At 42.9% G+C, this 27,914-nt stretch overlaps 1 protein-coding gene across 3 annotated transcripts in view; it reads left to right on the top strand.

The window, feature by feature from the left end:
* The window catches only part of ksr2 (kinase suppressor of ras 2), a 123,126-nt gene that overhangs the window by 20,421 nt on the left and 74,791 nt on the right, over window positions 1-27,914 (top strand). For 2 of the 3 annotated variants that reach the window (XM_070963668.1, XM_070963667.1), the window contains exons 4-5: window positions 5,914-5,949; window positions 6,920-7,421. In XM_070963668.1, coding sequence (XP_070819769.1) covers window positions 5,914-5,949; window positions 6,920-7,421 — 538 coding nt within the window. The remainder of the gene's footprint in view (window positions 1-5,913; window positions 5,950-6,919; window positions 7,422-27,914) is intronic. The other variant, XM_070963669.1, reaches the window with a different exon arrangement.

Here is a 27,914-nt window from a genome sequence, read left to right as displayed (position 1 = left end):
GGCTCTCTAACAAGGGGGACTGGCTAGAGATGTGTGAATGCACCACAGCAACACCACAACCCCCACACAGAGCGGTGAGAGGCACTTTCAGCTGAGAGAAATAAAGGGTGTGCATCACCGTTTTTTCATATTCTTACCCAGATGGAGCTTGCAGGGGGAGATATGTCATAGCTTCGAAACATCGGCACATTTGCACATCCCTGTGTGTGTGCGTTGGTGGGATTGTGCGAGTACCTGTGTGTCAGCGCCTATGCGAGAGTAAGAGACGTGTATGTGCCTTTGAAGGGTTACACAGCCCCATGAGAGCATTTAGCACTTAACCACTGCTAAGCAAGAAGCGGAGGATGTTCTTCTGTCTTGAGTCGACTGAAAGAGTTATATTTTCCTCTTAAAAATCTGGAGGTTGTTGCAAAACTACAGATACATTCAAGCAGTATGGATGAGAGCACAGAAAAGGATTTACAGATTTATGCCACGTTTTTATTATGTTGTTCCAGTATATGAGTCATGAGGAATTATGTTAAAATTGGCAGACATGGACATTCATATACTTTACATCTTGGCAGTTTATACATCACATAACCGCAGAAATACAGAACATAAGAAGTGAATGTATGTCGCTGTGTGGTGTAATGGTGGAGGAAGGAAAGTAATGCAAGTTAATAGAATTCTTCACTACACTCTCTTGGGATTGCAGTCCACGAGTTGCAATGAGGATGAGTCATACAATTTGGAGGCAGCCAGTCGGTCCTTTGTGCCGCAATATACACACATTATCCAGCCTGCCCCTCTAGACAAGTCCACGCACACACACACTCACACTCACACACTCACACAAGCGTTTTCACTTGGAGAATTTCTTGAATATGAGTCGTTCTGTTGATCAGGCTAATAGTGTTGATCTTTGTTTAGCAAAGTCTCCTTGGTGCCTTTCCTCTGTAATCTTTGCTAGCTTTACGGAATGTCCCCATGTCCCGCCTTGTGACAGCTTCACACGCACACAAAACACCTAATTGGCTTCAAATGCCATCAGCAAAGAAAAAAAAAAAAAGAGACGACGAAAGGCAGAGGAGAGGGAGGCACGGAATATGCGAGGGAGGAGATTGGAGGAGAGGACAGGAAAGTGAAGGAGGCATGTGGGGGAAGAAGGACGTGGAATAACATGAGAGAGAATTAAGTTGAGAAAGAGGCAGTGACGACAGGAGGTGAAGAAGAAATGTGATCATGTCGAGAAGGAAAGAGCAGATGCAACAGGGAAGGAAACTGACTAGAAGAAACATTGACTGAACCCCCAACACCTGTGTTCTTGAACACCCCTGGGTATTATTGGCTGCTAACTAATTAGCAGAGTCTAACTTTGAGTCCCACTGATTACACTGCAAGATCGTCCACAAACCCTCAACTTAAAAGAGTCGAGATTAAAAAGGGGCACTGCATCTGTTGAACGCAGCCATTGCCCTTTTTGCCAAATCCTGTTTACAGTGGCAGTAAGATAGACCAGCCCCTGTCCCAGTGGCATTTCACTGCCATTTAGCCCAAAGAAGCAACACATCTAGAGGTAATTAGTCCAATTATGAGGCTGTTATCTGTCTTTCTCAAAGCCTGACTGCATGTTAAGATTGCCCTATTAATGGTATTAAGGTGTGCTGTTTGCATTAATCACTGCAGAAGAGAAGCCGTCGCAAACGCTTGGTGCATTGTTTGCATCGACAGTTGATGTGGAGATACAAGGTTATTCAGGTGAGAGGAGAGGATGGAAGATTGATGAGGATGTGGCTCCAAAATTACATCTGAAGTTATGAATAAATGTGACCAGCATTTGAGAACACACACTATGAGGATAACCTCATTTTCATCACCTCATCTCCTGTTTTCTCACTCAGCTTCTTGTTGTGACTGATGAGATCCTACGTGAAAACACTTTGTTTCTCATTCGCGGACTATAGCAACAGAGTGAACGCACAGCTGAACTTAAGCCTTCAAGTCTTAAGTCAGAATTAAGTAAGGTGAACGTCAGATCATAAACTCACTGCCGTACGTGATGCAGTGCCTCTGAACAGTGATGCATTCGCTTACTGACGTATCTGCTGACGTGCATTTGAAGGGTGATGTGAGCGCTAGGAAAAAAAGTGAAAGGACGACATCGTCAGTGACTGTGAAGCTTCAAGCTGAACGAATTTGAATCAGCAGCATGTGATTTCCACCTCAGCTACGAACATGAGTGTCCTTTTAATAGTCTCATCTTTACTCTCTGGGAAAAAAGGGCAGAAGTATATTCTGTGTGTCTGTGACCTGTTGAAGTTACCAGCATGTTATTATCTAACAAGACTAGTAAAGTCACATTTTTATATGTGTAAAGAGTTTCTGTACAACTGACGGCACTAAAACAAGTCTCAATGGATGTCACATGAAGTCACATTCTCCTATTTGCATTTTCCCCTCCTATTAGAGCCAGTAATCCACCTAATTAGTGTCGACATCCAGCAGAAATGTCTAGTCGAGAGGTAATTCATCAAGATGCACAATTATACCATTTTGTGATTTGGCTGGAGAATGTGACATTGATTGCTTGCTCATGGCACCATCACCATTTTCTGTACTGTTGAAAATGAAAGGTGCTTGCGAGTGTATTATGATCACTTTGCAACATGATACAGTTTAAATATTACCTGCTGCAACACAATGGAAAGGAGCAATAAAGTAATATTGCAATATTGTAATGTGAACTTCAGGGCGCAGCACGAATGCTGTCGCAGAAAACGGCTGAGCACAGTCAGGGCTTGATATCAGCAAGTTACTGCCCTGTTGAATTTGTCCTCCAGAAGTTGTGATAAATTACAAGACTCAGTAGAGTCCTTTCCCATCAATGCACTCCATGAAAAGCAACTTCCAAAACTTATACGCTAACAAGCACAAGCCACACAAATTAACTTAAATCAGAGTTCTCGAAGGGGTTATGCTCACTCTCTCATCTCATTTAGCAGTGAGCTTTGTGTGTGTGTGTGTGTGTGTGTGTGTGTGTGTGTGTGTGTGTGTGTGTGTGTCTGAGACGTTTGCTGAGGTGAGATCATGTGAAACAAGAAATTCATAAGTCAAGTCCTGTTACAATATTACTGGAGCAGTTGCTAAGATACTCGTGTGCTTGATGAATTGACTCATTACTTGAAGCAACAGTTTCATGAGTGTGATTCAAGTTCATTGCTTCTCTTGCAGACACATTTCACTTGGGTAGCAGGCTGATAAGTGCTGTCAAAAGTATTTTTACAGTGAGGCTACCTCATGCAAGAATATAATTACCAAAGGGAGGCTCATTATTTAAATCCAACATGATTGGTGAACTTCTCCAAAAACTGTCTTGGCTTTTAGGGGGTATGAATTTCTGGACGGACAGAACAAATTGGCACCTCGTGTCAGGTATTAACCACCTCTAGACCTGACCAGAAGCAATCAGCTCTCTGTTGCCTCCAATCTGTAATCTCATCTTCGGTGGTGTGAACTCTTCACTGGCTGTTGATTAGTCATTCATGTGGGGTCAGGCTGAACTTTTACATTTCTGAGTGGCCTGTTGTGGTTTTATTCCTGCTAATAAAGGAGGCTTGATTGAGCACACACCTCATCTTTCCCCACATTTGCTGATGAGCACTCTTTCAAGCCCACTCGTCCTTTCTGCATCTTGATGTCCTCCTGAAGGGGTTGAGATGTGGGCCTGTTAATGGGGGTTCAGTGAGTGTGCTAAGGGCAGAGTGGTAGCAGCTCGAGAGACCCTGCTGACTAATAATAATATATGAATTATAGCTGTCAACAGGGTTTATGTTTCTGTTTTTGAGACTAATCGATTCTTGCAAATGTGATCTGTAGCTCTGTTGATCTGCAGCTCATGCTTTTAATATGACTGCATGTCTTCAAAAGTGAACTCAAAAGTGAGTTATCCATTTCACATTTTGTACTTTTCACACAGACATGTTCTGTGCAGGGGACAGATAAGCATGTGCCATGCAATGCTGAAAACCAGCAGGTTTCCATGACAACCAGAGACAACAGCAGATTCGCTGATGAGAAAACTTCAGCCGCAGAGCAGGGACTAAGCAGCGAGGTTTGCCGTGATGTTATGTGTGTGGTGCATTTTTCCACCACCTTTGATGGATGTTTGCCCCTGTTTGGAGTCACAGGCAAACTCCAGAGTTACAAAGTAGGAGCAGCTGCTGATTCTGGAAATATTTCTTCTACTGTAACTAACTTCCACTTTGACAGTTGATATTTTCAGTTGAGTTCTCACATGGACAGTTTAAAGTACTCCACAGTTTTTGCATTGTACCTCTATAACGCTGCTGGACTTCGCTGAAGTCCAAAAAGGACCAAAACTGATGCAGCAGATCCACAGACATAAATTTTATTACGTTCTTCTTCTTTATCGAAACCTGATGCCTACATTACCCACCATGCAGTGACATCACTTGAGGTGATTTATCAGATATTGCACAGCTTTCTTTGGGGCCATAAAAGGGCCACAAAACTGTTCCCCTTTAAGGATACTCTAGGTTTATGTGATGGCTGTTTGGCTACTTCAGTTCTCCATCCATCCATTGTCTACGTATACCCGACTATCCCTTTTCAGGTTTGTGGGGGGACTGGAGCCTACCCCAGCTGTCAACGGGCGAGAGGCGGGGTACGCCCTGAACTGGTCGCCAGTTGAATGCAGGGCTACTTCAGTTCTGTTTCTAAGAAATCCTGTTTGTCAGCTTGGTATGGAAGATGGTTTTAAATTCTACGATACCCATGAGCCTGAGAGAAGCCTGCCATAGGCGCGAAGCTGTGAGCTGCGCCCAGCAGAATGCTACAGTATGTAACTGTAATTAAAATCAAGACACGAAGCGCTGCTGGAGCTGCTGGTTTAACATATCTGTATTAGATATCAACTCTTAACTCAGTTTTTGTTAAAAATAACTGTCTGCTTTGGAAACAGATTTGATGAGGTGAGACTGTACCAAAAGATAGCATTAAAGGGGTGAGCCGTAAAAACCAGAATAACGAGATAAAAATGTCACTATAAGTTCTTTTTCATTTGACCCATCGTTGATACAAATATGGCCATTCCTTCAGCTTATGACAGCTTAACATATCATTAGGTTTCTGTAAAGTGGTATCTTTAGCTTAGCATTAGCTTCTGTTTAGTTTTAAGCTTCATCATTGGAGCTGTTTCTGTTAAATCAAAATGTTTTGCTTTGTTTCTGTAGTGCTAAACGTAACCTCTGGTGGTCGAAAACTTGCAGAGTCTCAACCCCCGGAGTCTTCTTGCGGGTATTTAACAAGAAATTTGAGAACGTATATTTAAAAAAAGAAAATGAGAGCCTTGAAAATTCCTGTATATGATGTCCCCTGTGTGTTTGCAGCCGTCTCTTCCCACAACTCGTCGTTCCTTGCGGCCTCTTCATCATAACATTACAGGCTGCAGGCTTTTTTTCCATCAAGTTTTGCAATTCCGCCGGGACCTTTTATGGGAGATATTTTTCGTGGTTCATTTGATGTTGCTGGTGTTGATTGTGTGTTTGAAGTTTGTGTTTTTGATGCTTATAGTTCCTCAGAGACAGTGTCACAGGCAAGAAAAATAATGACACAAACCAAAAAAAAAAGAAAATGTGTTGGGATATTGATCGAAATTTGCATTAAACGTGGCTCAGAGGTCAGAAGCAGATTTTGAAGTCTGCGAGGTCAGTTTTGCTCCGTCGTGCATGAGATGCTGCATCTGCTGAAATGTATCCAGGATCAATTCTACCAACATTATGTTTTGTTTTGCTGAACAGCCTTTCGGCTATGCATAACTGCAGATGGAAAGACAAGAAGAATATTTCAGACTATTTCAGCTGTGTCTCTGTCAGATCAATAAACACATTCTCTCTTTGTTTCTTTCTGAAGAACAACTTGAGGAGGATAAATTGCACAGTAATGGAGGTAAAGTATTGTCATCTGAGCTCAAAAACACTCATTTTGGCTGCTCACCTTCAACTATTTTGCCTCTGTGCCTCTCTTTCTTTCTCATTCAGCAGAAAGTTTAGTTTCAGTTGAAGTCGGCTTGTGCTCTGACTCATGCAGCTTTGCGCTGTTCTCTTTTGGCACCATTTTTTTCACTCTCTCGCTCCATCCATTCATGCTTAATCTGCTCCACATCAGCATATTTGAACAACGTTGTACTACTAATACATTCACGTCAGACAGTAGTGTTAATTCTTCATTACCCAAATTGAGCACATTTGCTGGTCGTAAGTGTCCGTCTGCTGCCAGGATTACTCTTACTGCTGCAGTCCGGAAATAGAACTAATGGGTGTTTTAGTATTAAGTGCATGACATAAATCAATTTAGTTAAACTTGATGCACTACATAGCACAAATATGTTCACCAAAATAATAGGAAAAAACATATTTTCGCACTCACCCCAAGTGGTATCTAGACATGCAGATAGTTTTGGTTTCCTTTGCTCAGGTTTTAGGAGAAATCTGCCCCTGACATTTCTACAGTGGAGGTCCCCTCTGTCCTGAAAAAATATGGAATATTCCACAGCAACATCTTTTTACATAAGAACTGAGTCTCAGCAGGTTTCACAGAAAGGACCGCAGGTGTCGTATGCTGTACAGTTTGTGAAGCCCTGTGAGGCAAATTATGATTTGTGATGCTGGGTTCTATAAATGAAATTGACTTTTAAATTATGAGTATATTTTTAAAAACCTTTTATCAACATTAAAACAATTCCGTTCACATCCATTGTGTATGTTTTGAGGCAGACAGCTTACAGATAGATATCTCAAAATCTGGGCAAATGAATCCAGAACTATTTGCATGGTGAAATACCTTCACAGATGAGCAAGAAAATATGTTCTTTTGTATTTTTAAAAAAATTAAATCAGTCTCTGTGTTCTTCCAACAGGGAGCCAGGCGAAGCAGGACTGGTCCATCCAGTGGCCCACCTCTGAATCGGGCAAAGAAAACACTCCGGTGTGTCAGCCAGAGGCCAGTCAGTGGATCCGATTCCAGCTCTCCCAAAGCCCCAAAGTCCAGTCCAAGTACAACCAGCACATGTGCCACAGCCCCCAGGCCCTGGCCCCCCCTTTATATGCCGATCGACTAACCGTCGACAGCCCCGCCACAGGGCTCTTCCCTCCCTTGGACTCTGGTCACCGCTCCCTGCCCCCGTCACCCCGCCAGAGGCATTTTGGCCACACACCTCCTCGGACTCCCTTGGTGGTCAACACCATGACCCCACCTGGCACTCCTCCCATGCGGCGAAGAAACAAAGTGAAGGCCCCAGGAACGCCGCCTCCGCCGAGCCGCAAGCTCATCCATCTCCTGCCGGGCTTCACCGCTCTGCACCGCAGCAAATCCCACGAGTTCCAGCTGGGGAACCGCTTGGATGACACGCAGACACCAAAGTAAGTGTTATACTCCTCTGGATTTTCAACGGCAAACAGTTGTGACTTGGAGCTTTGTGTTTACTTCATAGCCGTGAACCATGATACAAAGGTCAGAATCCAAAGCACTACACTCCCAAACTGAACAACAGCTCTTTTCATTTACCAAAGAAAACTGTATATAATGTATTTTGATGCTGTCAAAAGTTTGTTTGCGCCCATACACCGTCTTTATATCCTCACACATAAATGTTGGCCTTTTCCTTTTAATCCTAAAATATTTCTTAGTGTAGTCCCAAACATAAATGGCCTTTATCTCCCCATTGTCAAACATTTTTGACAATATTATATATATTTATATATTTGAAAATGAATTGATGAACAGCAAACCTAGCCTTAGTTAGTTAGTTAGTTAGTAGTTAGTTCGTTCAAGTGATATAATCATTGGAGGAAGTATTCAGATCCTTTAATTGAGTGAAAGTAGCAGTACTGCAATATGAATACTCAACCATAAGTAAAATTTGCATTAAATTCCTGAATTTGACAATTAAGTAAAAGTAATTAGTAAAAGTATTTTTTGCACTGTTGCATCAGCACAGAATTATATTTTATGGTAATAGCTTCACCAGTAGGTGTTAAATGAGCTTTTGAGTAATGAGTCTATAGACAATATAGTTTGCTGCAAAGTCTTGAGAAAGCCTCACTTTGCCTTTAAAACAATGTACGGCTGCAAGGAAGATGATGTGGAGGCAATGATAAAGTTATGACAATTGTAATTTAGAATTGAGGCTGCGTGGTTCTTATTGCTCGCATTTGTTTGACTGTCGAAATGATCTTTTTTTCATGAAGTTTTTCATGAAGACAATAATCCAAACTATTACTGGTCAGTTTGCCTGAAGCCAACATTCAGAGATTCAGTCCTGTCTCTCTCTGATCTGTACAAGGCCTCACAATGTAATTCCATCTGATCCAACTAGCACAGAGCGGAAGTTAGGTCCCCACCTTTCCTTTCAGCAGTTTTACTTGAACATAATCTTCCAGCAGAGACCAATCAGATTAATTCAGAGGAGGACATCATTGCCCATACAGAACTTACAGCCTGCCGGTAGAGATAAGGGGCCTCGTGGCTGAGTTCCTGACCGGCCACGCTTGCGTCTGGTACTGTGCTGATCAGATTTTGCCACGAACAGGGGCCACCACTGCTAGGTAATCAGGAACCAGAGTCCGCCTCAGGAGAGCTGCACTCATTTTGATAATGCTATTAGACGACAGCGCCCTATCATTGCTACACTTGGTAAGTTAATATTTGGGAGTTGTCCTCTGCTTTTACAATGGCCATCTGGGTTGTGTTTGACGTGTGCTTGATTTGCGGACAGGGCTGCGTCCACACATGTCCGCGCATGTGGGTGTTTGCATCCGTATCTGCACAGTGAGGAGTGGATCATAGCTGCAGTGAATAGGCTCAAACGGCATTAGAGAATTGATTACCGGTCCCTGAGCGCTGATAGACTGCAGGCTGTGAGTTGAGCCCCTCTAATCAATGGCCTGTGTGTGCCAGGAAATGTTGCAACTCATCGAGACAGGGCAGATCTGCTGGCTTCTGTGATAGCCAAGTACCTCTCATAATACATCATAATTGGTTGGAGGATGGTACTGGCAAGCATCAAGTCGGTGGTTCAGTTCTGGCATGAGGCACTTGTACTTGTTTGTTTCGTATCTGTGTGTGTAAGGGAATTGGCTTCGTTGCAAAGTTGGCGTCTGTTTTTTCTTGATGCAAGAGTAAATATCGGAAGTTAGCGAGCTGAAAGTTCATACCATACTTTGTTTTCTTAAATCCTGGGTTAAGAATGCTGTTCCTCGCCTTGTTTTTTACTTAAAGACTCAGGATGAAAAACAACTTGTAAACATTTCACTGGAGCAAACCAAAAAAATATCTGAAATATCACACAAAAGCCTATTGCTTACTTTAATGGCTGCTATTCTGTTATACCCTGCTCCTTCCATACTACCCATATTCCCCCCATTACTAACCTCAGGATTTTAATAAGCTCACGGTGCTCCTTACGTTCTCATTTTCTCTTGCTTAATTGCCTGGCACTGTGGCCAGGACACAGTAACCAGGGATTACCCTCTGACCCCATGAAACATGTTTCTTCCTTTATCTTAATGAGATATGGCCTAATATCTCATTATCACTGCATAATACAGCACAAAGACTGTGCAGCTGAATGTGCAAGAATGCTCAGCATACCGTGTTGAGGGGACACTGAGGTTTGGTTTGGACACTGACAGATAAGTGACTTTTCATTTTATGAAATGTCATAATTGGCTGTTGTCCTTTTGCCTTGGAAACATTCAAGTATTTCCAATAACTTTAGAGACAGAAAATTACTACATTACTACACTGCTACTTAATTGCCATACCACACATTATACATGGACATAAGTTATATTCTGCATTGCTCAAACATTTTGGCTTCTCTGTATGCTATAGTCACTGCGATGTGAAAACTCCAGAAATTACACAGGTAAGTTGGATTTATTTTCAAGTATGGTTATTATTCATGTGTTTGGCTTAATACACTCTAAAAGGTCTGTTTATTAAGGCTGACTACATTGTGCTTCATCTCTAAAGTTGGCAGTAAGTGCTTTGATGGCATCTTTATGCCCTTCCACATGCCTCTATTACAACGCATACGGCCGTATGATGTGTTTTTCTGACAATTGTTTCCAGTCACTTTTAATGTAAAAACTGTAATGCTCTGCTCTGCCTGTGTGGACCCTCATCTTTTGCTTTATAGCTCTGTGCATCCTGGTTTAATGTGTTTGTCTGTGTGATAATGTGTTTTCCTTTCAGCTTGCAGTGAACCATCTGAAGAAATAATGAGTAAATTGCCTCCTTCCCGTCGTGTTCTGTAATATCTATGAATCCAAGATCATCTCACCATGAGATGAAACAGCTTTCAATTTTGCAAGTTGCAATGCATAAAAAAGCAAACTTTCACCTGTGTGGCAAAATTGGACTCTTCTTTCTCACCAGCCGTCAAGTGCAAGTTCACATATGTTCAGCTGTGTGTCGGCCCTGACAAAGATATTTGGCTCAGCTCTTCACTGTTAGCCATGCTGGACGGGGCAGATATGGTCAGTTTTGACTGAAGTTTTTTAAGCGACTGAGCGGAGAGCTGTACAGAGCTGCAGACTGAGTTGTTGATTCTCAGGCATCAGTAGTACTTCCTCCATGCTCACATTACAGGGAGTCATTTGGCTCTCAACAACTGAGGAATCAGTGTTTCCTTTATATATCAGTGTTTTCTCCCCCTAGCCTGCAATCTGGACCTAAATTGAAACACATTTCATAAATATATGCCTGTAACATTGTTGTATCACGACTGTCCTCTCAAGAAAAGTGACAGTTTTGTCAGTCGTTTGAGCAAATTCCCAAAATCGACATAACGTTTACATTCAAGTGACAAAGACGTCTAGTGGCCACAGTAACTGTGAAATACTCTAATGCTTTTTACCGAGCCACAAAGTGTGCAAAGGTGTCAGCGGATGGATGGGAAGACAAAATGTCAGACTTCAACATGGCAGACGTAACAGTGCTTATTATTGTAACCATGATGACAAAGGTCACATAACCTGAACAAAACAGTTCAGGAGACTTTCAACCATCACAGCGAAGATGATTATTTAACTAGACAAATTCCCCTCGGCGGGAAATTTGGAGAGTGATACAGTGCGCAATCGCCGGGCCGTGCGCGTGCCTAGTGTTCAGCATCAGCGACAATGCTAAGCTGACATTAGCATGTCAGCAAACACATTGAGAAGGTCTCAAACACCATTAGAATGCCTTTACCAATCATTTCAACCTATGTTAGCATGTTAGCATTAGCATGCTAAATTAGCATGTCAAATAACACATTAAAAACCTCTGAACCATCATTAGAACGCCTTCAAGATTCATTTTAGCCTAAGTTAGCATATTAGCATTAGCATGCTAACATTAGCATGTTAGCACGCCAAACCGACATCAACAGGTATACCTCCAGGCACCAACAAGTTCATAGGACCTCATGTTAGCATTAGCATGTTAGCATTGTGGCTAACGCTAACAGGCCAACATCACTCATTACATCACTAACACATACAACTCACCAGTAGGTAGCTTGGCTGTGGCTGGTTAGCATGTCACTATAGAGCTTAATGGAGAACTGATCATTTGACTGAGCTGCACAGCTGCAGCTAAAGCTACATATGTGTGTGTGTGGGAGAGGCAATTAGGCTCAGAGGTTGCCACGGCAACTTGAGATCAGGCCACCTGCGGGTCTGCGAGACTCTGAGAAACGTCTGAATTTGGCCTCTGCGCACCCTCCGAACAAACGCTTCTCACGCCGACACCGAAACTCCTATTGCCGAAATTTCTTCACCGTGAGAGCCACAAGGCTTTGCTGTCCACTCTGATCACTTTCTTTTTTCGCTGGGCTGAAAAATGCGGATTTTAGAGCGAGTTAAAAAACGGCTGGTTTCTGTCTCTCCCATTTTTCATTTGTATTGGACCTTATGGGCGAGGTCAGAGGCGCTCTCCTCGCTCAGAGGCTCACAACTCAAAAACCGTAAGTCCTGTCGCTTAGCCAGGCACATCGTGAGAATCAGCGCAAGCGGCACTACAACCTTGGAAAGTTTCGCGCACGTAGAGCGAAATTTGTGCTTTGGAGGAGCGTGGAAACACAAAAGTTTCACACAATTTTCAGTGCTTCTCTCCACTCTGGCAGTTAATCCCCTCCACTCTAGCGCGAACATTCCGTGCAATACACACCCATTATAAACTCAGAATTTCTCCCAAAACGCTCACGGTCATTGAACTGCGACTGCTCGAAAACTATATGACCTATCCAAACGAGAATTACTACACCCATAGACGAGACTTGTGTCTACGTTTTAAAGTTGGAACGGCGTCTCTAGGTCAAAGTATGTCGGAGCAGTAGTCCTTTGAAAAAGGGGGAGATTTTTTCGCATTTTTCGGCTCGTCCCATTCATTTCTTATGGGATTTTTTCGTGCGTTTTTCGCGTCTTACGACGCGAAAAACGCGTATTCTGTAGAGAAAAATAATAGCACACCGATCCCGATCGAGACGCACGTTTTGATATATCATTCGCCTGGGTGCTCGCTATCGTTTCAGACTAGTAGCGAATCAAAAAAAGTACGGATGATGAATAACTAGACAAATTCCCCTCGGCGGGAAATTTGGAGAGTGATACAGTGCGCAAACGCCGGCCCGTGCGGCTACCGCTACAGAGGTCAGTGTCCAGGACAAAAAGCAGAACACGAAGCTAACATTAGCATGTCAAATAACAGATTGAAAAGATCTCAAACACCATTAGAATGCCTTTAGCAATCATTTTAGCCTAGGTTAGCATGTTAGCATCAGCATGCTAACATTAGCATATTAGCAAAACAACGTCATATCAAAGTCAAACCTGTTCATAGGACTTGATGTTAGCATTAGCAACAATGCTAACACTGGCTAATGCTAAGCTAACATTAGCATGTCAAATAACACATCAAACACCATTAGAATGCATTCAAGAATCATTTTAATGTAGGTTAGCATGTTAGCATTAGGTTAGCATGTTAGCATTAGCATGCTAATCATGCTAATGCTATTGGGTTGTTGTGCATATTAGCACAACAACCCAACATCAACAAGTCAAACCTGTATGCACCAACAGAACACGGACCTCTATGGCACTGTAGTGTTGTTAAAACACACACATAAATACACATCTCAGCTGCGTGTTTCTGATTAATGACGTTATTTTGACTTTCTTAAAACATTTCAAATATTTACAAGAGAGAGCACTCCTCAAACAAACTACTTTTTTGCGTGTTTATTTACATAACAATCAACAAGCCATTTCAAGTTGTGTGTACAGTTGTGTCAGGGATGTTTCACAGTGGTGATATTCCATATTGTGAGAGATCTGCTGCAGTCCTCTGGAGTTCCTCTTCCTGGCGTCTTCTTCCTGGGGTCGTCTTCCTGGATCTCTAAGCATTAGTGCAGGATTTAAAAGACAAAAATAAGTTAGAGGTTTCAAAACATCTTGTAAACAGTTGATCACAAAATTCAATGAAATAAGACTTCCCTTTTTTTTGTGATGGGTTGCTGTCATCTGTGGAGAGAGGTCTGCTGCAGTCCTCTGGAGGTCCTCTTCCTGGCGTCTTCTTCCTGGGGTCGTCTTCCTGGGGGTCTTCTTCCTGGATCTCTCAGCATTGTTGCAGGATTTAAAAGACAAAAATAAGTTAAAGGTTTCAAAGCATCTTGTAAACTATTGATCACAAAAATCAATGAAATAAATCTTCCCTTTTTTTTGTGATGGGTTGCTGTCATCTGTGGAGAGAGATCTGCTGCTGTCCTCTGGAGGTCCTCTTTCTGGCGTCTTCTTCCTGGATCTCTAAGCATTGTTACGGGATTTAAAAGACAAAAATAAGTTAGAGGTTTCAAAATACCTTGTAAAGAGTTGATCACAAAATTCAATGAAATAAATCTTCCCTTTTTTTTGTGATGGGTTGCTGTCATCTGTGGAGAGAGATCTGCTGCTGTCCTCTGGAGGTCCTCTTCCTGGCATCTTCTTCCTGGGGGTCTTCTTCCTGGATCTCTAAGCATTATTGCAGGATTTAAAAGACAAAAATAAGTTACAGGTTTCAAAACATCTTGTAAACAATTAATCACAAAATTCAATGAAATAAGACTTCCCTTTTTTTTTGTGATGGGTTGCTGTCATCTGTGGAGAGAGATCTGCTGCTGTCCTCTGGAGGTCCTCTTTCTGGCGTCTTCTTCCTGGATCTCTAAGCATTGTTACGGGATTTAAAAGACAAAAATAAGTTAGAGGTTTCAAAATACCTTGTAAAGAGTTGATCACAAAATTCAATGAAATAAATCTTCCCTTTTTTTTGTGATGGGTTGCTGTCATCTGTGGAGAGAGATCTGCTGCTGTCCTCTGGAGGTCCTCTTCCTGGCATCTTCTTCCTGGGGGTCTTCTTCCTGGATCTCTAAGCATTATTGCAGGATTTAAAAGACAAAAATAAGTTACAGGTTTCAAAACATCTTGTAAACAATTAATCACAAAATTCAATGAAATAAGACTTCCCTTTTTTTTTGTGATGGGTTGCTGTCATCTGTGTAGAGAGTTCTGCTGCAGTCCTCTGGAGGTCCTCTTCCTGGTGTCTTCTTCCTGGGGGTCTTCTTCCTGGATCTCTTAGTATTATTGCAGGATTTAAAAGACAAAAATAAGTTACAGGTTTCAAAGCATCTTGTAAACAATTAATCACAAAATTCAATGAAATAACTCTTCCCTTTTTTTTGTGATGGGTTGCTGTCATCTGTGGCGAGAGATCTGCTGCAGTCCTCTGGAGGTCCTCTTCCTGGAATCTTCTTCCTGGGGTCTTCTTCCTGGATCTCTTAGCATTGTTGCAGGATTTAAAAGACAAAAATAAGTTACAGGTTTCAAAGCATCTTGTAAACAGTTGATCACAAAAGTCAATGAAATAAGTCTTCACTTTTTTTTTTTGGTGATGGTTGCTGTCGTCTGTGGAGAGAGATCTGCTGCAGTCCTCTGGAGGTCCTCTTCCTGGGGTCTTCTTCCTGGATCTCCTCCACTTCTGTGCTTTTGACCACAAGTTAATATAAAATTCAGATTTAACATGATATCAGAAAAAGAATCGAAATTGAGAGTATTTCAAACTTAAACTTAACCTAGAATTTGCATTTACCTGGATCTTCTGTTTCCTGGATCTTCAGCTTCCTTCCTGGCATCGCTGTCCCTACCTAAATCTTTTCTTCAGCTCCCTGTCTTACATTTCAATAAATTGGCACTGTCCTTCTCATCAACTCATCATGTCTGAGATATTGCTGACCCCACGAATAAATAAAAAATAAATACATAAAAAGAACTATTATACAGAACACAAATATAACATTTCCAGCCCACACATGCCACTGTGACATCAAGATTAGTGTGTAGAGAAGAAACATTTATAAGGAAGAGAAATACAAACAACATAAATATACATAGATATACATATACATATACATACACAACATACAAACAATTATACTGAAAGCGAAGAGACAGAAAGCACTCAGACATACTCAGATGCACGTGATTAGACAAAATGAAGAAACTGTCAGCAGGATGTGGTGGCTGGAGAGGCTATTAGTCAGTCAAAGTACAATACACTGGACTGTGGTAACTATAATATGTTTGGAGAACACCTGACTGTAGACATTTATCAGGATGTGAAATATAAATGTGATCAATCAGTGTGTTCTTTTCAGTTGTGGAGTCCGTAATTAGCTGAGTGTAACCTCTGGACTGAAACAAATCTTTTATACTTTTCTTCCCTGAAGACAGGAGATCCTCATTGAAGTCCCCACAAACAACAACGGGATGGTGATCTAATAGGTCCAATGAGTCCAAGAGGTTTTTCATGTTTTGTAAAAATGTTCGTAATCGGAAATGGGGGGGTTTGTAAACAGTCGCTAATAGCACTTTGACCGGAGCCTCGATTTTAACGACAACAAACTCCAAATCTGTGACGTCTTGCATGTACCTGCGAGGCTCTGCCTGAACATTGCATCTACAGTACACTGCAACTCCACCTCCATCTTTACTTGCCATGTCCGCGCAGCTGTTGTAAGATGTTTGTCGACTGCGTGCGAACATGTTGTATCCCTCCAGGTGGAAAATGGGGGACACGGAGGACCCTGAAAGGTGTGTCTCTGTGAGGCACAACACATCTGCCAGTTGGAGTTCATGATGTGCTTTCAGGTCCACAATGTGCGATGGAAGTCCTTGTGTGTTGTGGTGGATGACTGTCAGAGCCTTTGGAGTTTGGTCCATAGATTTAAAAAAAGTCAACAGTGGCCTGGCACTCTGGAAAGATGCCACATTCATATTTTCCAGAGCTGTCTTGATTGCGGGGTCAGCATAAATCTTTTTCTCATCGAGGTCCGTGATGGTGAGACCCTGAAGCGAAGTTGTGCGGCTGAGAGCAACATACGCCATTCCTGGTTCGAACACGCGTTTGAGGCACACAACCGCCGACGTCATGGTCATGCCTTGCACTTTGTGGGCCGTACATGCAAAGGCCAACTTGATGGGAAATTGACGTCGAACAACTCCTTTCTTGCTGATCACGTTCTCCTCAGATCTCTCGATGTAGACCGAGTTATCTGAGGGACCCAGGATCTTTTTGCGGAATTTCTGTCCTGCCGTAGGATTGTCTAGCTGCAGTCCAATCAGCTTCACAGCCGTTGCCCCACATTCCGTCATCACAATGTTTGTAATCGTTCCGAAGGTGCCGTTAACGATCCCGTCCTCCACGTCGAGATTCCTGATCACCATAACGCGTACTCCCTGAGCCGCCATTACGTTGTCAGGCAAGTCTCTTTTCTGGCCTTTGATGTTGACGTCCAGGATCATCATGCAGCCGCTTGTGGGGTCTTTCCTGAAGTCCTCAGCTGCAATGTTAATGGCGTCTTTGTGCCGGGCGGCAACAGTATCCGCATTGTGACGGTCCACTTCTTTGTTTGTAGCAAAGATGTGGAGACTGTCAGCTGGACAATCCTGGATGTTAACCACTGTCTGTACGAGCAACGCTCTGTCTTCCTCACTCAGACGTTCTTCCTTTCGCTTCACTCTGAGGCGGTTCAAGAGCTCAGCAAAAGCTCGATCGTCTTTCTGTCGCATGATCTCTGTCAAGTTGACCAGTTTGAAGTCATCCCTCCAGAGATCAAACTCATTCTCCTCATACACGCACAGTGGCTTGGCCCTTCCGAGGGGCGGCAGTTGGTAAAAGTCGCCCACAGCAAGGACAGACATCCCTCCAAATGGCCTCCGGTTTCCTTTTATCTGCTGAAATCGCCAGTGGACGTAGGCAAACAGCTCTTTGGAAACCATGGATATCTCGTCGATGATGAGAATCTCAGCATTGGACAGTGCCGCTCTGACTTCGTCAAGTGCATTTCCAAGACCTTGATACGGTGGCTTCAAGGACCTTGGGAGCTTGAGGATGGAGTGCAACGTGCCGCCTGAGATGTTGAAGGCCGCCGTGCCGGTGAAGGCCGTCAGCAGCACAGCAGGCTGAGACATGTCGGCCTGGTCGCGGAATCTGGGGAGCTCACGCAGAATCCTCGTTGCCTCCTGATGAATGCACTTGATGACGTGAGACTTCCCGCAGCCAGCTCCTCCTGACAGAAAGTAATAAAACGGCTCCGGATTGATGCCCCAGACACGTTTGAAGCACCACTGACGCACACTGTAGAAGATGGAAGCTTGCGTCTCGTTCAGACTTTGATACATTTTTCGCACAAAGTCTGGACTCAACTGTGGCGCCTCTATCCTCGGCACGAAGCTCCCCACGTCTTTCTGGACTTGGTAGTCAGGGATGTCATCGACGTCTTCATGCTCCGTGTCTATGGGTTCGCGCTCGGCCAGACACTCCAACCGGTCCACTTCCACCTCAGGCGCAAACGTGTTCCAAGCGTTGACAGGTGGACCGATCAGCCGATACTGTTCGAACGCCTCATCAATCTTTTTGCCTCGTCCTTCGTATCGTTTTTTGTTGGCGTCTACGATTTGTTGGACGGACGTATCCCACCTCTCGCCACACCTGTAAAACCGCTCATAGGTGGGGTACTTTTCATCTGTCAGGTCATCATCAGATCTGTGCGGTAGATAAAGTTTCAGCAGTCTCCTGTAAAACTTCTCCGGTGTTTTCCTCTCCGAGAAGCGAGCAAATCTGATGATGGCTGGCTTGCCGTCAGTTCTCTTCTGAATAAATCCTGCGTCGTATCTGAGGGGAATGGCACTTTTGCTTTCTCTTTGCTGGCCGTACAGTACTCTGTACTCTGACGCAAACTCGGCCAGACACATTCCCTCAAACTCTCGCCCCAGAGGTCTGTTTAAATATTTTTCAGGGAGTCCTGACATCCACACCTCCTCTGAATCCGGTGCCATTTGCTGCAGTCTGCTGATGGGATGACTCATTTTCAGAGCGTCCTCATCGGTCTGGAGGAACACCACCGAACGAGAGCACTTCTTCAATCGTAAGCTGCAGGTACGAGCCACAGCTTCTTGAGCGCTGACCTCTCGGTGTTTCGCGTAGGCCTGCATGATTTGCTTCATTTCTTCGCGCTCATTCACATTGGATTTTTTCACATCTTTGATGACGTTGTTGAGGAATTCGGTCATCTCGTGCTCTGGTTTGGATACATAGGACATGATGTACATTATGCAGCTGTAGTCGTCCACAACGTACTGGATGTCCATGTTGGCGTTCCAGGCTCGAATTAGGTCCGGATTGTAGCCGTTGACCCAGCAGTCATTTGGATCCCGCTTCAGCATCACTACATTGCTGCTTGACAGACCCCTGACGTACTTCAGGTAATCTTCCTCCGTCAAGTTGCACTGGCGGAGCAGGTCTGACAAGCTGCTGTAAGTGGCACCTGGATCCATGAGAGCTTCCCGAACTGCTTTCAGTTTTTCCTTGGCTTCCCTCTGGATCCTCAAGCGTGCCCGCTTCTCCTCCTTTAATTCTGCAGCTGGATCTATTTTATCACCTGATTTTTTATTTGTTTGAACAATGGGGGGCCTGGTGATCATTGTTCCGTTCATGGGCAATTTAGGAAAGCCAAATCTGCAGGAAACGTTACCTTTTTTGCACGACTTTGAATGTTTCCTGCTGTGCACCTGAACCTCTGAAACAATTTTGTGCAGCTCTGGGTCAATTTTGGGATCAGGCATCTTGCACGTAATATATTTATCAATAAATTTGATGACGGTGCTGTCGAGAACATCTTCAAATTTAGGGGCATCTTTAATCCAAATTAACATGTGAATGTGTGGGCTTCCTCTGGCTTGAAACTCCACACGATAAAAATAATCCTCTACTTCACCGATGGGTTGTGCTGGTGAGAGGATGAGGTCGGTCATCAGAGCATCTACTCTCTTCTCAAACATACGCATCACTGTGATGGGGTTGCTTCGCAAAATGTCGCATTTGGAAAGCCAATCCAGCTCTGAAAAGTCCCCTACTTCACCTTGCTGAGCCTTGATGACCTCGATGACTTCTGGCCATCTCATCTCGGCAGCGGAGAACGTGAGGAAAAATGTTGGTGTGCCAATCTGTCTCACCATGGCGTGGACATCCTTCAGTGCTTTGTTCCAATAGGCTGGAGTGCCTCTGAGGGGTTGCATAAATCGCGTCGCGTCCTGATTCATAATAAGTCCCTCTACCTCCTCTCTGTCTTGGAGCATGAGGTTGTTAATTCGTCGACCGTCTCTGGTTTTGGACTTTCCTTTGCGCATTTGAATCGACATGCTGTTGGTGGCCAAATGTGTCTCTGTGACAAACTGCGCAAAGAAAAGGTAACTTTGGTCACAAGCGAAACGTATGTCTGCAGCAAATAGCCTAGAATTGAAATACTTGCTGGGAGAGAGTGAGATGGCTCTGGCTTCATCCAGTGTGTTTTCTCCAGTTGGGAATTGCACAGGAAAGGCCATGGCTTCCAGTTTCGGTATGGCGAAGAAACTCACAGGTTTGTTTCCTTGGGCAGGAGCAACACTGAAGATTCCGTTGCCAAATGAAAGGATTTCCTGTGCAATGTCTGGTGGCTGCATGCAGGTGTCCAAAGCCAGACCAGGTCTAAGCTCCTCCTCCTCTTCCACTTCGTCGGGTTGCTGTGCCACTGCATTGGACTGGTCTGGCTCATTATGGCTGCTGAACACCTCTTCCAAATCTACACCGGTCTCCAAATCTTCATCTGGGATTTGGCGCTGCTCTGGCTGCGCAGCTTCTGCAGCGTTGTGATGTGAGTCTTTTTGATCTGCTGACTCATCATCAAGGAGACTCTCAAAAGTGGCACTCTCGTCGACAGACACATCTTTGTATTCTGGATGAAGCTGTTTGAGTTTAGCCAGGGAAGCGAGCACATTCGTCATGTTGACGGTGTAAAAGTGTTGGTGGCCTTTGAATTTAATGTGTCTTTTTAATTTGACTTGCAGCAGCTGCGCTTCATCTCTGGGCCTTGGGAGACTGTTCACGGTTGCTTCGACCTCGGACGGAACGCACACAACGGCTCCGTGTACAGCTCTTTGTTGGCCTTTCGGCAAAGCGACAACTTTTGCAAATGGCAGAATTTTTGCTATAAGCTGTCTTTCAAGCACATTAAGTATAGCCAATTCTGGGGGGATGGGTGCTAACTCCAATTGATTTGCTACTGCAATGGGTGGCATGCGTCCCCTGCTAAGGTGGTTGTCGCATGTGTGGCAGATCCACTCCTGCAGTCTCTCTCGTGGCACAGGGCAAGGGGAGGGGCAGTCACTGTCACAAAAATGAACATAGTTTCCTGTCAAGCATGCTGCTGCCACTTTGCTATTTTTACAATATTTTCCTCTCTTGCATACTTTGACCTGATTTGGAAACAATGTTCTGTTACACACTGTACAAACATATGTGGGGCCGTGCCTAATGCGTTCACGGAAGGATGCTATGGCTGCTTCCATGACAGGGTTGCTAAGGGGCTGGGGATGGTGGGGGTTGGGGTTTACAATGTCTCTATATTTTCTTTTAATTCTAAGTGCTCTCTGCATCTTGTAATGAATGCAGAAGGCAGCATTTGTGGCCAATTTGGTAATTCTACGCTGAGTAACACGCTGTATACAATGCAATCTAAATTCTGGATCATTGTGGTATCTATGATTAAAATTTGCCTTTTTCTGTTGCCTGTAGATCTGGCTGAATGCATACCTGGCTGTACTATAAATTTTCTTATTTTTTCTTGCCTCAGGATCCGTATTATACTTCTGAGACATGTATTTTTTCTTATTGCTTCTAAAAGCAGGATTTGCCTTGTATCTCTCTGTACAGTATTTTTTCTGTCTACTCTTAAAATTGGGATCTGAATCATACTTCTCTTTAATATATTTTTTCTGTCTACTCTTAAAATCGTGATCTGTCTCATACTTCTCTTTAATATATTTTTTCTGCCTATGCCTAAAAGCAGGATCTGCCTCGTACTTTTCTTTAAAATATTTTTTCTGCCTATCCCTAAAAGCAGGATCTGCCTCGTATTTTTCTTTGAAATATTTCTTCTGCCTATCCTTAAAAGCAGGATCTGCCTCGTACTTTTCTGTTATATTCTTTTTCTGTCTGCTCCGAAAAGCAGGATCTACCTTATATCTTCGGGTGATTTTTTCCTTTATTTTACTTTGAACATTGGGATTTTCATAATAGCGTTTGAATGACAATAATCGTTGTTTCTGATAATAAGTGTCTTGGGCATATTTAATTTTCTGTGCTTGAATTTTTTTCATTCTAAATTCTGGACAGCTTACATATTTGTTTTTTTCATACTGGGCTCTCCAATTTAGTGCATGACACGGTGCACGCTGCTCTTTGTTCTGACTTGCTTTCCGCCTGGCTTTTCGTTGTCTGGCCTTACTCAGCTTTAAGAAATGATCTGCTGCTGGTGGGACAGCTGACATAGAGACATTCTCTACTGCTTGTGTGGCATTTGTAGTAGAGACACTCTTTGCTGCTGGTGCGACAGCTGTCCTGGAGATATTGTCTTCTGATGACTGTTGCCAATCTTCACCAGAATCGACAGCTTCAAATGAAACGGGCACAAACTCATAGGAAGCAGAGGGTCCACGATTTGCAAACAGTTTGTGCAGGTGGTCAGCCAGGTCACTGATTTTAGAGAAGGTCTTCATGATTGCAGTTCCCCGGTGGTGTGGTAAGCCTGCTGCATCTCTGGTGTGGGAATCAAAGACTCCGTACCTTCCTGATCTGTCACGGAATACCGCGATGACCTCTGGAGTTATTACAATCAAAGCACTCCTAATTTCACCTGACAGACACTCCAATCGTGTGGCAAGGGGCAAATACCACTGCTGTCTTCCAGGGCTGGCTGCTTGGGCTTTCAGGGGACCACATCTGACATCGAGCATGTGGACATTGTACATATTTCTGCCTGTCAGGACTTGTTTCGGCATTTCTTCCACTGTCAGATGGTTATCTTGGAATCTGTTCTCCAGTATCAACTGTTGTTTGATTCCAACGTACAGTGAGTCTCCCTGTGCCAGCACCGTGTCGAGGGCAGCTGTGTTGAACTGACAGCCCTCGTTCTCATAAGCCAGAAAAGTCAGTGACATACAAGAACACTGGTGATTTCTAGAGAAATGTCTGTATCTCTTGTCACTCTGACTATGACTGGCCCTCACAGTTTCAACACGTTGAGTACTTACCCTGACCTGTAATAAGGTTTTAAAGGATTACTTAATTAGTATTATCATTACCATGTTTTTACCAATTATAAGCATCATTATTATCATTGTTATCACTGTTAACATTATTATTATTATTATTATTATTATTATTATTACTAATAGTAATAATCACTAAAAATTATTCAAATTACACAGTCTTAACATAACAATTATTCAATATAATTTCCAACAAGTTTGCAATGTCAACTGAACATATGTAAAAAGAGATCTTAAACCCACATTATTGTTAAACATACTTGACTAGAACATATTATTTGTACATTAATCCATATTGATATTAATTCAAATATTTTGAGATCATCATCGGTTCTCCTTTGTCACACTTTGAACAAAGTTTAAAGGAGGCTTTAAAAAAATCTTTAAAGGAGGCTATGACCTTCACCAGACTGACCTGAGGATATGAACTGCACTAAAATAAGAATAAGATAATAATATTCAAAAAAACCTCTGTTCCATTACTTGTGTTTATCTTTAAGCAGTTGATAAAATTATATCAAAATATTTGTTGAGTTTTTTTAATAATTTCACGTGTATTCACCTATCTCTTAATTAAACCTGTCCTTACAGTCCTTAATGACTATTTGTGCATTTCAGTATAAATGAATCACACTCACACAAAGACACTTTATTAAACAGTAAATGTAAATGTCTTTACCTCTTTAGCTGGGGAACGAGAGGTGGAGGGGGCATCATCCGGGATCCAGGGCCAACTGGTTGATGAGGGAGTTGGTCTCCGCACAGCCTGTAATTATACATAATACAAATGAATATTTAGACATGAGGTAAGACAATACACCAAGTTGAAACCCGAAAAGTTTCTCAAACTTGTTTAAATTATTCACTGGCATTTGTGAAATGCAGAGAAACATAATGGTATCAGAGATTTTAAATGAACCAGTTTTATTTAGATATAGCTGATTGAACTGTAAACATTCTGTGTGTGTCAGTAGACACAGGGGAGACAATACCTTAGCTGGGGAGGGAGAGTCACAGGCTGCATCTGTTATGGTCCAGGATGGTCCAGCTGGTGAAGGCGTCTTAATCCTGGCCATCTGAGAACACAGAGCAAAACATTTAGTAAAATGAAGACTTTGATGAGACTATACACTTTATTCAGGAGGAAGAACATTTACCTTTGCTGCAGGTGAACAGCTGGGGGTTGCTGCATCACCCAAACTGCAGGACAACCTGGCTGGGGGTGATCCAACCAGCTGTGGACACATGATAATAAACATATTAAATTTCACATGTCTGGGTGAACACACTGCTATGTGTGATTGTGTTTGTTATAGCAGAATAACACACGTTGTTCACTGAAGTTTGGGTGCGGGGGGGGTGTCCATCCTTGGTCCTGGACCGTCTCACTGCCACGGGGGATGCCATCTGACACACCAATTAAAACATAAGATCACTTACACTAAACATCAATATAATTACACAACATACTCACTGGGCATGTAAATGACTTCATTCAAAAACTAAATATTAGTGGTAGTATTATTACAGCTACATTTGTAACACATAAACACGTCTCGATCTAGTCTAAATCAATAGATAGAACTTCAAACATACAAGTAAGCTCTTGTGCTGAAAAAGATCTGTGCAGACAACTTAATTGAAAAATGAACAAATAAAAAAAAAGACAAACATTTAAAAAAAAAAAAAAAAACACAAAATATACCGTCTGAGCCAAAGCAGCTGGGCTGGCAGGGGCCTCCTCCTCCGAACTCCAGGACAACCTGGATGGGGGTGATCCAACCAGCTATTGACACATGAGAACAAATATATTAAATCTCAGACAGAGCGGACAGTTTAGTAATGTCTCTGTGAAGACACTGTAATCTGTAATTCAGAGTGTGTGTCAGTTGTGGTAAAAATTAGCATACGTCATTCACTGGAGACCGGTGGCTGCGGGGGGGTCGGTCCGTGGTCTTACGCCGTCTGGCTGCTGCTGAGGAGGCCACCTGCACCAACAAATAAAACACAACACCAATTAAACTTAAATCATGTTACAATTATGTACATCTGTTCAAAACCTATTACTAATTTTAATAGTATTGTGATCATTACTATAAAAATGTACGCAGTACTGACTGTTCAGAAATCAGGTGAAACTTTACAATACAGCCTAGAATAGATATTAGACAATTTACCCTCTTGAACTTTGGAGGAGGCTTGCAGTCCGTGAGGCAAGACAGGTCAGAAGGAGAGACTTCCTCCATAGCACGCAGGACTGTGCTACTGAACCAGACTGGGTTCAGTGGAAGGAAGCACCCCTTCTCCTGTGAAAGAACAACACAAAGAACAATGAAGATTTAAATAGTAAGTTTAAAAGTTTAAATAGGAACCAATAAACACATCAAAAAAATAGCATATAGCAATATAACACACCAGCTGCTGAGCCATCCTGGTCTGAGCTGAACCCTGGGACTGTGAGGGTTCACCAGGCTGGCTCGTCTGAAATGAAAAAAGCAGAGTCATATTGGATTAAACAAATAGATGCTTTTAAATTACTTCTGAATCGCTTCACAAAAATGTACAAACACATTACACTGTAATAATTACCTTGCCGCCCTGACCAGCAAGCCTCCACTCAAAGGGGTCAGGGGACGGTGGAGCAGGGACCTCTCCCCTCACTACCAGCTTAGGAGAGACTTTCCTAAGTGGTTGTGAAGGCCTGGGAGAGACCCGTGGCGTTGGAGATGGTGTCTCCAGTTGCTGCTTTGTAGCGGACCACAGCAACTGCACGAGGATCCCCATCCCCTCACGATCGCTCAGATGGACCTGCAAAATGACATTGCATGTCCATTTGCAGACAAACTTTGACTCAAAAAAGTAGCTCCACTGAGCATTTCATATCAACACACAAGACATGCAAATTAGATTTTTTTATTTCAGACACAGATATTCTACTTACACCATCTCTGCTCCACAGCTCCAGGCGCGTACGGGGGAAGTGCTCCACTGTAGAGAAGTACCTCACACCTAAAAGTATTTTAAAAAATTAAAAAATAACAGTCATTATAGTGTCCATATATGTATTAATGACTTTTAATTCATAATATATCTTAACATATATTTTAACTACATTTCTTTTCAGTTTTATCCTCTTCTACTATTTTTTTCTCACCAAAGATGATATTTTTTTACATACCCATACGAGCTGCCACCCGGTGGTATTCCTGTCGAAGGAGGTCCTGGTAAGACTCCTCGACAGTCAGGCGGGGAGGGAAGTCAGCCACGAAAACCTGTGTAAAACAAAACACGATTGTTACCATTCAAAATCATACGCATGTTACAATAAATACGATTTATCCTAAATAATCTCACACATTTAATCTAATTACAGTAGTCACTATACTTAAACCAAGAAGAATCCAGAACAAGCAAGAGGTAAAATGAAGCGTACCTTCGGCCAGCGGCTCCTCACAGCAGTGAGGAGCTTAGCGTAATCGACGGCTGCCTCGTCGATGGTCCTGCTGGCGGTCAGGTTGTTGCTGGGAGCCAGCACACAAACTGCCTCAGGGATCCGAGGAAGCACAGCGTGTACCACCTCGGTCCGCAGCTGAGAGGCAGAGGCCCCCGGGGTCGACATGACACCAAAGGAAAAGCTTCCCTCTGGCATCGCGACCAAACCATCTACAAGGGCTCGTAGATGGGAGTCTCCGACAATCAGAACAAACTGCAACAACAAAGATCATTTCTTTAGCATGAAAATCTTTAATTCCTCTCAAAATCAACTACTTCCTTTCTAAACTGGACAATAATCATACCTTCTTGTCAGGAGTCTCAGGTGGGATGACCAATTTGTGGCTGTGCCCGGTGAAGGGGGAAATTGGCCATCTCTGCACCCGGTGGCGGTAACCAGTACCGCGGCCTGTTAATAAAAAGACAAAACAGATAAAAGGTAAAAAATAATGCAGGAAATCCAACCAACAAATGTCTTGACAACAGCCATTCTTTTCTATGAGTTCAAAAAAGCACACGTAAGAAAACCAGTTTAAAAACTCTCAATATACCAAAAATAAATACATAAGATTAATTAATCATTAATTAACTTATCGATCATTTAAGGATAAAGAAGGTGGATACTCACGTGCACGAAAATCGGCACGCACATCATCCGGGCTCCAGAACGGTCTGGTTGGGGGTGACGATCCAACCAACTGATGACAGATAAAATAAACACTTTTAACCTCAGGCAATGTCTCAGTATAGAAACCATGTGTACGTGTGTGAGGGTTGTGGTAGGAACATACGTTGCTGACTGGAGCTCGGGAGCAAGGGGGGTGGGTCTGCCTGGTCCTTGACCCTCTTCCTAGCGGGTTGGGCTCTCTGGACTCTCCGGCTGGGGGGGACACCCTCTGGACAGTCTAATGAAACATAAAACACCCAATAAAATTAAGTCATTGTAGTTAAATACTAACTCACCAGTTAAAAAGAAAGTGATAACATTTCAACAGTTATTTTCATGCTAACAGTTGTCACTGTAACAGGGAAGCTTATCTACTGTGTAAGTACCTCCGGGGGGGGACTGGATGGACTCAGCTCCTCCAGGTCGAGCTTCCTCCATCGCAGCTTCGCCGCCATCGAACGCCTTCCCTTCCTCGGCATCCTGCTGGAGTAAACTTTTAGACAAAGAGAAAAAAAAACTACTTCCCAAAAATTAATAAATTCAAAGTAATTTGTTCTAAGTAAACAAATATTAACCTTCTGTATTTTTTGTTAATCTACGATGTAAGCAGATCTACTCTAACTTATCTAACTAACCTAAACCTAACCTAACCTAAATCTAAACCTAAACCTACCTTATCTAAACTAAAGTATCTAATCTAAAGTAATCTAAGTATCTAATCTAAAGTAATCTAATCTAAAATATCCTTATATAATATATGTAAAGTGTGTAAGAGATTTAAAGACAGAAGAGAGAAGAAGATTTAGTGAGGAAGAAATGTGTGATGATGGTGTATGATGAGATGAAGCTGCTCCGGGGATCCTGAAGACGATGAAGATGATGAAGACAAGCGCTCAGAAAAACTTCGATCACGATCAAAGAGAAACTACAATAAAAAGATAAATTTCCTTCAGTGACTTTCAGTCAGTGTTAGCAACAAGCTAACAGCATAATAGACATTACTTTTCATGGTGTGTGTGTTAGTGTGT

This window comes from Chaetodon trifascialis, chromosome 6 (genome assembly GCF_039877785.1).
Source record: "Chaetodon trifascialis isolate fChaTrf1 chromosome 6, fChaTrf1.hap1, whole genome shotgun sequence".
In the NCBI taxonomy this organism is placed as follows: domain Eukaryota; kingdom Metazoa; phylum Chordata; class Actinopteri; order Chaetodontiformes; family Chaetodontidae; genus Chaetodon; species Chaetodon trifascialis.
This window is presented reverse-complemented; position numbering and strand designations above follow the sequence as displayed.